This window comes from Delphinus delphis, chromosome 2 (assembly GCF_949987515.2).
Source record: "Delphinus delphis chromosome 2, mDelDel1.2, whole genome shotgun sequence".
Lineage (NCBI taxonomy): Eukaryota > Metazoa > Chordata > Mammalia > Artiodactyla > Delphinidae > Delphinus > Delphinus delphis.
Window position 1 is genome coordinate 22,452,888 of NC_082684.1, and position 15,120 is coordinate 22,468,007.

Sequence of the window (15,120 nt, forward strand, 5' to 3'; positions counted from 1 at the left end):
AAAGTAAAAATCTTTTGAGGATAATAGTAGCTGGGCTTTTAGTCAATTGAAGGAACTGAAAGGTTTGTATGGCTTTGAGGATCTTTGCAATAACTCCATCATCCTTCTCCTACCAGAGTCATCCCCCTAGTTGGGAAATGCTCTGAAAATTTCTCAATAACTGTAAAACGTAACCTATCATTATAGATTTCCGTGACTTGAAGTGCTAATCCTTTCTTCTCATATCAATGGCTATGGTAGTAAGAGATGCTACTGATCAATAAATCTGGATTTGGGGGGAATCAAGTATCCTGAGTTGTTGACATAACTCCTTTGGTCCAAAGATTCCTAGGGCTGAAGCAGACCGTCCTTTTGTTTTAGCAAGAAGCCAGCATGCACACAATTCTGGAAAGGTAATTGTCTTCTCTTTCTCTTCAACTTCTTCTGTGACCTTCCTTGCAGCTCTCATAGACTCTACAAAATGGCCACAGGCCCTCTCCTTTGCTGTGCCTCTGGAGAAAAGGGTGTATGACTTAGGAGGAGAAGTTGCTTATCCTGCTTTGGTTGCTTCCCTGACAACCCGGCTTCCTTGGCATGAGTCTGGCTTGGTGCCCAAGTCGGGCACTGCAAGAGGTCTGTTTGTCTTTGTAACTCATTTCACAGCCCAGAGTAGAGCAGCCTAGTAGACAAACCCCTCTGGTTTTCCACCCTTAGGAAGCTCCCTTCCTCTCCAAGAGAGCTACTCCAGAGGCTCTGCTGGCAGGCACAGAAAGGAAGACAAGGAACACTAGGCTGATTAGGTCTTTGGGCTTGATTTCCCTCCCTCTGAGGGAGGGCCAGTGCCTGCCAAACAGCCAGGACGTAGAGATGAGCGGTCCCAGTGCCATGGCTGGGACAGAGCTACCCAGGGTTAATATAGTCAGGGTCAAGTGTGGGCAGAGGCCAAGGAAAGGAAGCATGGGGTGAGTTGAAGAGGACCACAAACTGTAATGGATTATGCAGCTATTACTAATCTTTCCATGGTAACCTTCAGTGGGTCATCCTTACCTGCTGAGTCAGGTCATGTTCCCATAACATGATTTCAACACAACGCGCTTTTCAGACACTATTCTTTGGCCCAAATTATGTTTTTTTGGTTGTTGTTGCTCTTAGAATATATCCTGTTTTCCTGTACGTTTGCCTTTGTTCTTCCTCTTATAGTTTCTGTCTCTGTCTATTGTCATTCTGCCCCTCACCTGAAGCCCATCTCAAATACCACCTCTTTTAAAAAGGCCTTTGCTGGTCACCCTAACCAGAAATGCTATCTTGATTCTTTAAATACTTCTTATGGCTCTTTTTACATTAAACTTATAGTGCCTTATTCACATTTCTCCTGAATTTGATTGTAACCTCCTTCAGGGCAGAGGTTGTATCTTATTCTTATAATTTTCATGGAGTTCAGTAGGTGCTCAGTAAAATATCTTCAGAATGAGTTAATGAACACCTTGTGTGAGTTTGTTTCAGATTAGCTATTTCTCCTTAGAAAGAAAAGAGAAACAGAAAGAGAGAATAAACTAGGGATGACAGAGGACTGGTAGTTAGGACTAAAACTGATTTGATTTCTCAGGACCACACCTCAATAACAACAAAATGGCATGCAACCCAACTTTAAGAATGGATAAAATATTTGAACAGACCCTCGTAAAAAGAAAATATACAAATGGCTAACAAGTACATGAAAAGGTGCTTGACATCATTAATAGTCAGGGAAACACAAAGTAAAACCACCATGAGATATCTCTTTACACCCACTAGCATGGCTAGAATAAAAAAGATTGATAATACAATGGATTGGCAAGTATGAAACTCACTTCACTGGTGGGACTAGAAAATGGGATAGTCATTTTGGAAAACAGTTTGACAGTATATCCTATAAAGTTAAATATACATCTATCCTATGACCTGATAATTTCACTCCTATTTTTACACTAGAAGAATAAAAAGATATGTGGCTGTCTATGGGACATTGGGGCATGAGAGAAGTTTCTGGGCCATGAAAATGTTCTAAGCCTTCAATGAGGTAACATAGTTTTGCCAAAACTCATCAAACTGTACACTTTAAAGATGTGCATGTTATTGTATGTAAATTATACCTCAATAAAAAAATAGTTTTGCCCAGAATTAACCTAGAAAATCATGTATTCAACACGCCTGTGGACTTCAGCCATGCTAGAAAGAACCCTGCCACAATTTTTCAACCATCTAATAGTATGACCTTGTGGAGAGCATTACGAGTCAAAAGAAATATATGAAAGACTTATTTTTCTCTAAACCAAGATGGCAGTGCCATGACTCTTAGATTTTCAAATGATTAATTTGATCAGCTAATAGCAACAATAGTTTATTTTGAAGTTTGTTTTTGTTGATAACATGTAGTGCAAGCTCAAGTATATTATCACAGAGATTTCATCTTCTTAGGAGTTACTTATAATAGTAAGTGGGACAATTATAATATAGTCATTATCAACAGTAAGTTAAATGCTTATTAGAATGAGTTACATAATTTAGACCTTGGAGGACTCTGGTTATTATGGAAGGCATTACATTTCAGTGTGTTCTTTCCTTTGGGGTTATAAACACCAAGAGCTTCTCTTTCAAAATAAGATGAAAAGAAAACACGATAATCAAAAATGGACAGTATAAAAATGGAAAATGAGATTGCATACCTTGATTAAAAAATCAATAAGGAAAAAATGTTATGAAACTAAATTTAAAAGGCTTTTAAAAAATTAGCAAAGATTGGAGATGAGATCGCACTTTAGATGTTGCAGCTGTTTTAAATTAGATTCTTTTTAAAGAAATGACCTTGAAAACAGGTGGTAAACTAAGTTGGCAAATTTGACTGTTTTAGTCAACAGAGATGAATACAGTCTTCACAAATACCTTTGTGAGGTATACATATATTCCAATTATCTTCTCTTTAGATGGACTTTAAGATTTTCCAAGTTTGGCTTTTACTCCAAATCATAGCCAAATCATGGGTCTTTGATATTAAGTTATACTTTATCAAGATTTATTGAGTACTTGCTGTCTTCTTTTTTGAAGTGGGGGCATTACAAAAAGTATAAGACACAGTCCATTTCCTCTAGGATCTTAAATTCTAGTTATGGGGAGAAGATATGGCGGAAATAAAGTAATGAAGATTTTGACAAAAGTTCAAGACAAGAATTAAAGTGATGTTGCAAGGCCATACATGGTTAGTTAACAGATGCATTTTAAGACAGATGCTTGGAAGTGGAGAAATGAGACTGGACTCTTATTCATTTCTTGTTTTCCTCCTACGGGCCTCTCAAATGCTACAATCTCCATTGTCCTTTCTTCCTATGCTTTGTGGTGTTCTTTTAAAATTTAATTTAGAATTTTATTAAAATAATGCATGAACCTATTTTTATAAAGCAAATTATACTGGAAACTTAACACACACAGCAGATTCCTGTGCAGCTCTTCCCTGCCTTCTGCTCTCTGATGCCCCTGAAACAACCACTTTCAACTTCCAGTATTCTTCCCATAATTGAAAATACTTCTTGATTTATTGGTTTTTCATTCACCCACTGACTCCCTACTTTGGAAGATGAGGATTTAGCTCTCTTCCATCACCCTGCACATACATCCTTCTCACACCCCCTTAACTTTCCCGAAATAGTTTTAGGATGTATTTGGTTAAACCTATATTTAGTATTTTGGTTATTACAAGCCTGCATATTGTGATTTCATTTTATTTCTTGTGTAACATTTTTAGTTTCTTCATGAGATGTCTATTTCTCTTTTATTTACATATCTTGGTTTGAATGGACCTCTTGCTGAGTCTTGTTATATGCTCCAAAGTTCTTAAAATATCTCTCAACTCAGTTTTTCATAAAGTCAGTCCTATCGTATAATCTATCAATCCCTTTTTATTTGTAGAACTTTCTCTTGGAGCCCTCCTTCAGCCCTGATGTAGATGTCCTGGTTTCAAGATTCCCAGGACCTCCCTTTTTGGTCATCCTGGGAATTCCATTTGCCTCTGTCCAATGTTGATCATTAAAATTCTCATTTTTCTCTTTATTTGTTTATGCTTCAAGAAAAGGTGAAGGGAAATCAAGTTTTTGAGGTTTTGCACATCTGAAAATGTCTTTATTTTACCTTCATCTTTGATAGATAGTTTGGAAAACACTTTTGTATTTCTGTGGTTGTTATAACTTTTCTTCTTTTATTTCTGATTTAATTGATTTGGGCCTTCTCTTCTTTTTTCTTGGTAAGTCTGGCTAAAAGTCTATCCATTTTGTTTATCTTTTCGAGAACCAGCTCTTAATTTTGTTGATCTTTTCTACTGTTTCTTTAGTCTCTATTTCATTTATTTCTGCTCTGATCTTTATGATTTCCTTCCTTCTACTAACTTTGGGTTTTGTTTATTCTTCTTTTCTAGTTCTTTTAGGTATAATGTTAGATTGTTTATTTGAGAGTTTTCTTGTTTCCTAAGGTAGGCCTACATCGCTATAAACTTCCCTCTTAAAAATGCTTTTGCTGTGTCCCATAGATTTGGGGACACTGTGCTTCCATTTTTATTTGTCTCATGGTATCTTCTGATTTCCTCTGATTTCTTCAACGACCCATTTTTTGTTTAGTAGTATATTGTTTAGCCTCCACGTGTTTGTGATTTTTCCATTTTTTTCTTGTAGTTGATTTCTAGTCTCATACCATTGTGGTTGGAAAAGATGCTTGATGTGATTTCAATCTTAAATGTATTGAGACTTCTTTTTTGGCCTAGGATGTGATCTATTCTGGAGAATGTTCCATGTGCACTTGAAAAGAATGTGTTCTGCTGTTTTTGGATGAAATGTATATGTCTATTAGTTCGCTCTGCTTGAGCTATAACAGCCTCCTTGCTACTCTTCAAACACGCCAGGTATGTTTTCACCTGGGGGTCTTTGCACTTGCCTAGAATGATCTTCCCTCATATAGTCACATGACTTGCTCCCTTATGACCTTCCAATCTTTTCCCAGTTGTGACCTTCTTGATGAGGCTTTCCCTGACCATCCTTCAAAGTGGTGACCCTCCCCTATTGAAAGCTCATAATGAAGAGTCCTGGGCTTACCAAGTGCTCAGTAAATGTTGACTGTACATTTTCAGAGGTTGGTCAGGAAAAGTTTCATCAAACTGATGGGAATGGGTAGGAATGAGAGGGAGAGGAGGGAGGAATTCCAGGCAGGTGAGATGACTAAATAAGAGCTATGGTCGGAAACCTGAAATTTAGAAATTATTCATATTCTCATAATATTAGAGAGCAAATGATTTAACCAAAGGAGAAGATATAGAGGAGAAAGATCCAGGACTGAGCCACACTGAAATTCTGGGGCAGTGAGCTCTAGTGAGAGAAATCGGGAGGGAGTGATCAGAGAGGTTACAAAAGATAAGAATAGTGATGCTGTCAAGAGTCAGGAAGAAGTGAAGGTAATGATAATGTTGACCATTTATTAAGCATATATGAAATACTTCAGATTTATTTTCTTACTTAAGTTTCACTACTTTTAGCTACCCTCTTTTGACAAATAAGAAAACTGAGACTTGGGTCTCACAATTAGTGATGGAGCCAAAAATCAACTCCAGGTCTAGCTCCTAATATAGTTCACTTTTTGTAACCTGGCATGCTTCTAGGAAGCAGAACTGGCATCGTCAAGCTGTTGCACATCTGCTCTTAACTTGGTTAGAGAGTCTTGTAAAAAAGAGACTTACCAAAACTATCAAAACAACTTTTAAGCAGCACAAACAAATAGGTAATTTAATTTACTGCTTCCAAAGAAGTAGAAATGGACACTCTCCCATAAGGACAATGTACTAAAATATCTTTAAAATGTGACTACTACTTAAATGCCATAGCATTTATGGAAGTGTGATTCAAATATTTATAGTATACTGTATTAATTTCACAAACATTTTTAAGCAAGTACTGTGTTTCAGGCACTGTAATATGAACTAGAACTGTAGAAATGAAACAGACATAGCCCCTGCCGTCTAGGAGCTCCTGGAGAGATAGATAGAAACATGTCACTGGTGCCATGAGATGCATAAATAGAGGTGGAGAGTATAAGGGAAGAAATGGTCATCCTTCCCTAAGGAGAGGAGGGCCAAGAATGACTTCAGAGAGATCTTTACTCAAATCTCAAAATGGTAGTAGGTGCTTATCAGACAGATAAGGTTGTGCTAGGGTTTTCAAAGCAGTAGGAAGAGCAAGAGTTTAGCATAGCCATAGAAGTAGGTTGGAATATTAGGGGAGCTGAAAGTTTCAATATGGATGGATGATTGGTCAGGAGTGTATAGAGGTGTGAGAGATAAAGCTGAAGGTTATAGCAGGGCTTTGCATGCCACACCAAGGTCTTTATCCTGAGGGGAATGGGAGACCAGCATTGGTTTTTAAGATCCTATTTGCATTTGAACACAAGGAGGTTTGGAGAAGGTAAAATTGAGAAGGTCAAAGATAGAAGGCCAAAAAAAAAAAAAAAAAAAAAAAGATAGACGGCCAGGGGAAATCTGGAGACTTGTCATTTAGACCAGTGCTACTCAAAGTGTGGTAACCATTGGCTGTTTCTTATGAGTCCCTGATAAAGTAAGAAGCTTGTACTGGAATGTAAGCAACTACTTTACTAAGCACACTGCTTAGTTTGGGCAACTTTGCTCTCCTAGGAAGACTTTATCCATGAAGAAAGCTGTGCTTTGAAGTACATTCTGGAGCCAACCTTATAGTGGACCCACACTTTGAATGTTTCTGGTCTACACTATTGGTCTTCAGATTCTTTCAATGTCATGTATTTATAAGTAAAAAATGTCTGAGTATGTACTTCAACATATGTATATTTATGAGCTCTATACACATATTACTGTAATACCATGTTATATATTATACATTACAAAACACACTAACCGTACATTTAAAAGGATAGGATAAAAACAAATAAGTAATATTAAAAAAATATTTCACCAAAGTGAAATCAATGTTATTAAATAATACTTTACTAATTATGAAAATTGTCATTTAACACTTTCTGATACAGCTATTCAGAGGTCTGCTTCTGGGTCAGTTTATTTTTGTTTTGGTTTAAATGGTTGTCAATTGAAAAAGTTACCTCACAAAGATAGATGGTTCCAAATGGAATAGGGCAGGCTTGGCTGTTCTTACTAAATTGAGATTCTCATCTCTCAATCCAATTCAGTAATTAAATACATGTTTTTATTGAAATTCATATTCTCAGCTGTCAATAAGTAGTTTTTGCAAAGTAGTCTAAAGATGTTTCATTTTCATATTTTATATACATGGATTTTAAACTCACTGCAACTCTTAATTTGAAAGGTTTTAAAACATGTTAAAATTCAATTTCTGATTTTAAAAAAACAAAATTTTTATAAGTGACATTCACTATTTTCATCAGGAAAATTATGTAACATGGAAAAGTTTCCAAATACCTGTTTCTAAAGACTTTCCAAAGCACACATTTCTTTAGAAGAGCAACAACTTTCCTCATTCATTGGTGAAATATCACCTTTATCTTGAAGGAGCAGTTAAAGATGTCTTTAAAAAATGTCTTCCAGGTTAAAAAAAAAAATCACAGAAAAGGTCAATACACTTTTTTTCACTTGTCTTTTTATAAAAAGAAAAATGCGTAATACTTTTAAGTACTTTGCCATGAGTTAACAATGAATCCCCGTATGGTACAATAGATTTTCAGGGTCACTCTGCCCTCTTATATGGAGCCTGTGTGTTAAGAAAGTAAGGCCATAAACCCACTTAACTGGGTGTATTCAATCTAAAAGTGAAGTGAAATTGTTAAAAGTGAAAGAGTGAGGATGTAAGTCTTCGAGACTGTGGATCACCAGCTGTTCCCTTGGGATGCAATCATTACCTACCTGACACCTGAGGGACAGTGATCATCTATATGTAAAATATTAGTAGAACTTAATTTGTTCTTTTTTTAATTTTTTTGGCCATGCCACGTGGCTTGCAGGGTCTTAGTTCCCCAACCAGGGATCAAACCCGTGCCCTCAGCAGTGAGAGCACAGAGTCCTAACCACTGGACCACCAGGGAATTCCCAATTTGTTCTTATTTTTAAATGGAACCTCTTATGTATGTATGGAACCTTCGTGCCTCTGATGGATTGTCTTGTGCTTCTCCTGGGGGGCTCTGTTCCACTTTGGCAAGGATTGTACTAGATGCTCAAGAATGAAGTTCTAAACTAAGGCAAAACCAAGGGGATGAAGAAGATGGCACTAGAAGAGGCTTGCGGGAGACAGAATCAACAGAACTTCATCATGATTACATGTGGAGGTATAAATCAGAGGAAATGCACAAATAACTTTTTTTCCATGTTGTTTTAAAAACTGTTTACATCCCATCTTTTCCAGTGATTGTAAGTTTTCCCAGATATGAATCAAACTTTTTATACTCTTCCTTCTTTGTGCTATGAACCCCCATATGGTACAGTACCATAATGTATTGCATTATCCAATACACATTCATTTCTCAGCAAAGACTAGAGTGCCTTCCACCTATTTGTAGACCTCATATCTCAGAATTTTGCAAACACCAGCTGCTCAAAAATGTCTTTTTTTCCAAAAGAGGGCCTTCATGAATGTCCACACCAAGGTGGCATCAGGCATCAGGATGGCACAGTGGAGTCTGGGGCTTTCTGAGTCTCAAAGAACAAGGACTTTCTTCCAAGCAGTAACCTATACAGCTGGGCAGAAAAGTACTAGCAGAAGCCTTTATCCAAGACAACAACATTCCCTCCCCACAGACATCATCAGCTACTCTTCTTAATGGCCCCCTCCCTTCCATTAAAAAAAAAAAAAGGCAAATATTCTTTTGTATGTCTTACTCACAGCAAGGTTGGTCCACTGTAAACTCCTCCAAATGTATCTTTGTCAATAACTGTCAGGTATTTATTCTTGTTCAGGTAACTAGAGAAAGTGAGAGAGAGGATGGATTAGGTGAGGTTAAGCAAATTAACATAAATACCAAAATAAAATGAGAGCATGGTCTCCTTAGCTATTACCTGTTTCTTAGGAATTTGGAAAACACCTTACCTTCTTCCAGGTTAAGCACTCAAAATATTCTAGGTTTCAATTGTGCAAGGTTTATACACATTAATTATGGCAGAAGTCTTTGAAAGAGAACTTGTTTATGATCTAGTTTGCATGTCTAGATGATATAAAAATTGCCTAATTCCCTATTTACCTGGCCAATGGCGACTGTATTTTTCAATCTTCTTCAATACCAACTAAATTAAATTTTTTTTCTCAACATTGATCAATATTTACATTTACTTTTGATGACTGGGCTTAAATCAGGTATTCAGTGAAGGTGGCGAGTGGTGATGGGAACTGTCAGAGATTCACATCTTTTATTTGGGGCAGGATTGCCAGATTTAGCAAGTAAAAATACAGGACGCCGAGATAAACAATGAATAATTTTTTAGTATAAGTATTTCCCATGTAATTTTTGAAACATTCATATACTAAAAGGTTATTTGGTGTTTATCTGAACTTCAAATTTAATTGGGTGGCCAGCATTTTCTGTGGCAATCCTATCTGGGGAATGGGGGGCAGGTTATACAGATAAGATTACAGAGTATACCTTTCCTGAAGGGCCTTGATGGGCACATTGATCTTTCCGTTTTGAAAATATATTGGGCAGTTGAGTGTAAAATATTTTTGAGCAATTTAAGTCACAAAGTGATTCTGAAACATAAAATTACCTCCAAATGGATAAAAGCTTCCAAGCATTTTGAAACTGGCTTTTCCCCCCCTAGCTTTTTTAGAGAACAATGTTATCTAAAAAGAAACAAAGCATTATATATGTGTATATATATATAGCCATCATATGTGTGTGTGTGTGTGTGTGTGTGTGTGTGTGTATAAAATCTCCTTGTTATAAATGATCTCAATTTACACATGTTTAGAATAACTCACCCCTGAATAGACTAGTCAATTTAAGAGTCAGTGAGTGGTCACCTGTTGATGCAAAATGAATGCAGTGGCGACTCAGGAGATCTGCTTAGATACAGATAATGCTTCCATTATTCTGTTTATGGTGTTTGCTCTTCATGATGCAAAATCCTCAAGGGCGATGGTTAATAAGAATAGTGTGACACTAGGTAAACAACAAGGACCTACTGTATAGTACATGGAACTATTAATATATTCAGTATCTTGTAATAACCTATAATGGAAAAGAATCTGAAAAACTATATCTATATCTATATATGTGTATAACTGAATCACAGTGCTGCACACCTGAAACTAACACAACATTGCAAATCAACTATACTTCAATTAAAAAAAAAATAGTGTGACATGAGGACTTTGTGTCAGAAGGATTCTTTCCCCAGAGCCCTCACAGAACTTCTCCTTGGTTAATCGTCTCTCTCTCTTTCTCTGCATCTCTTGGTGAGATTGAGGAGAGGGAGGGTGGCTTTATTTGTGGCTGAGCCATGAGGAGGTAGCCTCTGTTGCTGTTCAGAAGGCGAAAGCACAAACAGCACTTCCGTGAGGTCTGCCCTCAACCTCTCCTGGTCCAGCAGCTCTGCTCTCTCTAGTCCTTTGTAGAGGATGGAACTTAGAATAAGAGAGGGCAGCCCCAGAGCCATAGATGGGTGTTCACTGGAGCAATTGGAGGAAGAGTTTGACCAAACACCAAGAAGTCTCCCTCTCCTGGGCAGGATGAGGGATTAACCAAATGACAAGTACTACGACTTCACACAATGACATCTCATAAATTGGTATACATTTTGTGATCCTTTACATTTTTTCTCAAATCGAGCTTGAGAACTAACTTAAAGTAGCCACCATCAGTTTTCCTCATTGCAATCTTTGTTTCCTTCATGGCATTATCACAGTCTGTGATTATCTTGTGTATTTGTTTACTTTTCATCGTCTGTCTCCCAAATCAGAGTTTAAGCTCTCTGTCTTATTCATTGTTGTATCACCAGTGCCAAATTCAGTGCCTCTATAACTATTTACTGAAGGAAGGTGTAAATGATTGAATAAAAAAATCAATCAATACACTTTTCCTCCAAAATAGTGAGGTGAGCTATGCTAAACTTTTACTTTATGGAAAAAGTAATGGGGAATGAAAGCTAGAAGACCCATCATAGGGTGTGGTGGCCAATTGACTTTTTTGATGGCAGTGACAAGCAACTTGTTTACAAATGCCACAAGGGTCTGGTCCAGACATGGCCTCTTCAGGCAATGGCTGGATGGATACCAAGCGTCCAGGGTGCTGTTAAGTCAAAAATGGAGCGGTGGTATCAATTAACCCTCATATATATACAAAGATGCAACTGAGATGTTACAGCAGCAAGTCTGTGCCTTCTGGATGAATGGCTATCATGTAAGTCTCTCACTCATAGGCTTCATTCGATCGTTGTTTGAGTCTCCTTCAACCCACTGTGTCCACAGAGTTCATGATCAGTGATAGCCAGAGCAGACAAGAGCTGCCTTGGAGACAAAACACCTGGAGAGAGGATCTTGAACAGCGTGGTTCTGTGAAAAGACAACTAACTCAACTCAAGTGCCACACTGGCTTGTGTCTCTTTTTATATTCTCTGGACCATGCAACTTGCAGATCACATTCTTTTCCCAGACTGCTAAAAATCAAGTAAGGACTGGTGAGCTCATCTCAGTTTTTCCTCTTCATCTCTGACTGCCGCAAGTGAAAATCGGCTTGCTCTAATCATTAGAAATGATTGTAAAACTAAATAATTGCTTGTACAATTCTGCAGTGTTCTCATCTGATATTCAATACGCCCCCAAGGATAAGGAGTCTGGTTGATAAGCGTTAGAGTTTACCAGAAATGCTGCAGAAGACTTTAAACTGGGAAAGCCAGCCAGAGTCCAGAAGGGGAGAAGGAGGATGGAGAGAGGGTGCAGCCAACTTGAACGGAGATGAACTGGAGTCTTGAGGGAGGCTGCATTCTTCAAAACCAAGAGGGTTGTTTGGGCACTTCATCTCTTAGAAATAATTAGGTGCTTAAAAATGAAAGCATCATTCCGCTGTTTAGCGGTTTGGAGGGCTGTCTTATTATCACAAATTATGATAATGCCATGAAGCTTTAACCTTGGGTTCAGATTGCTGATCCTACCTTCTCCTGGAGCGGAGGGGATGGGGATGGGGAAATATATCTGCAGAAGCCTTAATATCCAAGAAGACTGTGCTTCCATCAGCCTCATTTATCATATAATGTTTACTGGGAATGTCAGGTTAGTTAAATTGATTCCTTGACCCGGACTTATCCTGATTCCTCTGGAATCCACATTCTGTAAGCCAACTTGGGTAAGTCAATCACAAATCTTGGTAGACTACATGGGTAACCTACTCCAGACAATGATTATTTTATTGGGAGAGTACGTGTGTGTGATCATCTAAACTGTCTCTTCCAAGGACAAGATGAATGTAAACAAAAGAAGAGTAGAAAGTCTCGGAGTCTGCGGTGAAAGGAAAGACTTCTTGAAAGTCTTTCTAAGTACAAATACTGGGAAGGGCTTATGAGCAAAGGATGGGTATCTCCTTTAAAAATAGGATAGACACTGCTACATGTAAGTATTCAATGACTTTTCACTCTTCGGAGTATGTATGCCTCTTTGAGAACCTCTTGGAAGAAATGAAGTTCTTCCGAGAAAAGATATGTCAGATTTTTCATGTGGTGGGTGGGGGGGGGGTGTAGGGAGAGGGGAGTTAAGAAGTCCTGCCCTGATTTAAGTGCCGTGTATCTCACAGTTAAGGAAGAACAGTGTGGTCAGAAAAATGAAGATGGTCAGGAATGAGCTGGGGAAGACTAACCAGTTGATGAACTCAGTATGATAGACATAGCTCACATCCTTCCCCATTGGACTCACACTTGGCACACAACAGCCATTCAGTGAAAACATGCTGGATGACTAAATGAAAGTCCAGTTGCTGGGTAACTCCTAGCTCAAGGCACCCTTTGTATTATGTTTAAGTGAGGACGTGTCAGAGGGAGGAGTATGACACTGTGGTAAGGAGAGTTGTGGTTGCTGCTGAGCCTTGCTCTCTCGGGAGTTTTAGGATACGTTTCAGCTCCAAGATAGAATTTGAGCCTGCATTTCCACAATCCCCTTAGGGTAAATGGGCGGGCACCTGTTTATACTGTGAGACTCTCATGGGAATACTTCTGTGGGAACTGTATTTCGCTCTCATACCATCAGTTATTTGGAAAGTTAAAGAGAATCGCTGCCCAGCCCTCACTGTTCCATAAAAATCCTTTTAGTAGCTGAAATCAGGATACCTGCCTGTAAACAGTAAAAGGTGAGAAAATGCTCAAGGCTTCAACAGGCAGAGGTAAAAGCCAGCCTTGGAGCATATCCTACAAGCTGTTCAAATACTTACTCCATTAGAAAGAATAGCCTGCTTAATCCTATAATCTTCTCTATCGTCATCTTTTCCCAGTGCTCCAAGCTGCAGTGTTTTGCTTGTAATAAGCTAATGTGTGATGCTAATTAGTACATGAATTGTGTTGACTTCTCTGTTCATAACGATTAGTGTTTCAGTATGCTCTTAGCACATCAAAATGGTATTTTTTTCTGCCCAAATGTTTACTGTCAGATGGTAGCTTGTTGCTAGAATTTGACAATACAAAATACAATACAGAGAATTAAATTTTCTGAGATAAGCGATATATCTCCATGCCAGATTGTGTGGAGAGGGTGGAAAAGAGGTTCCAAAGAATGAATCTGGGACTTAACTTGTGACTGAGAGCAGTTCAACTTCTGTTGAGCAAGGGATGCTTGTATTATTATTAATTCCACATCTGAGTGATGACAGTGTGCTTGGTTCCATATGAAATCACAGGACCATGTACTTTCGAGCATCTGCCATAATTTTCATGAACTTTTAATTACCCAACTGCTGCTGAGGCATCAGTGCTTGTTCTCAATGTGGAATTTGTCCAACTTGGCTGCAACCGTGTTCTTCAGTTACACTAATAAAATAGGTCTAAGTGAGGTCAAATCTGCTAATTTCAGTGAATTGACATGAGGCAGATGATGGGGAATAATCACGCTTTTGGATGAGCAATTGTTTAAATTAGAAGTTAAAATATTTGAACATACTTCTGGAGGATTCAACAAATTGCTAACATGCCATGTACAGTATTTGAACAATATTAGGGTAATTATAGAATACTGATGTGTTTACATTAGTTTTAAATCACAGTTAGTATTGAGGATAGAGGCAACAGCTCCATGTTAAAATCACAAAGTGAATACTATTTTGTTATCACTATGGAAACCTGACCTCTGTTTTCTCCATCTATAGCTCAACCCTTATTTATCTTCCTCTAGTTCCAGGCATCTTTATCATGATTATCATCTTGATTTTACCTTGGATTTATAGGATACCTTTTAATGGAGTGCATGAAGCTAAGAAAAATTGAGTTTCCATCAACCAGGAATCACAAACTTAGGGTAGAACAAACAGAAGGAATGTTGTTTTATAACAGGAGCAGAGATTTAAGTTCAGATTTAAAATACTGATTGGATAAAAAGATCTTTATTTTATTTTATGATTGGATCTTAACTTTCAAACCCTAAAATATTTTTGTCCAGATACTTCTTATCTTTATCCCATGTTTGCCATTTAACCTTTACCAGGAATTGGGAGAAATAAACTACATATTTCATCACACAATGGTCATCCTCACTGAATACCTACATCTAAACCAGATGTCCACAAACTACGACCATGTGGTCACATTCTGCCTGTCACCAATTTTTGTAAATAAAATTTTATTGAAATACGGCCATGCTCATTTGTTTATGAATTGTTTGTGGCTGCTTTCACACTACAATGGTAGAGTGGAGAAGCTGTGACTGAGATCTTATGTCCCACAAAGCCCAAAATATTTGTTATCCGGCCCTTTCCAGAAAAAGTTTGCTGATCTCAGATCTAGACTTCTAAAAATCAAGAAACAAATGATTCTCAGTTAAGAAATATTGCCCACATTTGTTAAACCCTTCCAAATTTTACATAAAAATGTCAAGAAAGTATGTGAAAATGGTGCGTTGATTTCTTTCCTGTGTTTCAAGGGATAGTTGTAGTGACTAGAACAGACTG

The 15,120-nt window shown here is 37.8% G+C and overlaps 1 protein-coding gene across 1 annotated transcript in view; it reads right to left on the reverse strand.

Moving 5' to 3' along the window:
* The window catches only part of TSHR (thyroid stimulating hormone receptor), a 163,474-nt gene that overhangs the window by 22,921 nt on the left and 125,433 nt on the right, over nt 1-15,120 (reverse strand). The window contains exon 9 of the mRNA XM_060003364.1: nt 8,871-8,948. Within this exon, the coding sequence (XP_059859347.1) occupies nt 8,871-8,948 (78 nt within the window). The remainder of the gene's footprint in view (nt 1-8,870; nt 8,949-15,120) is intronic.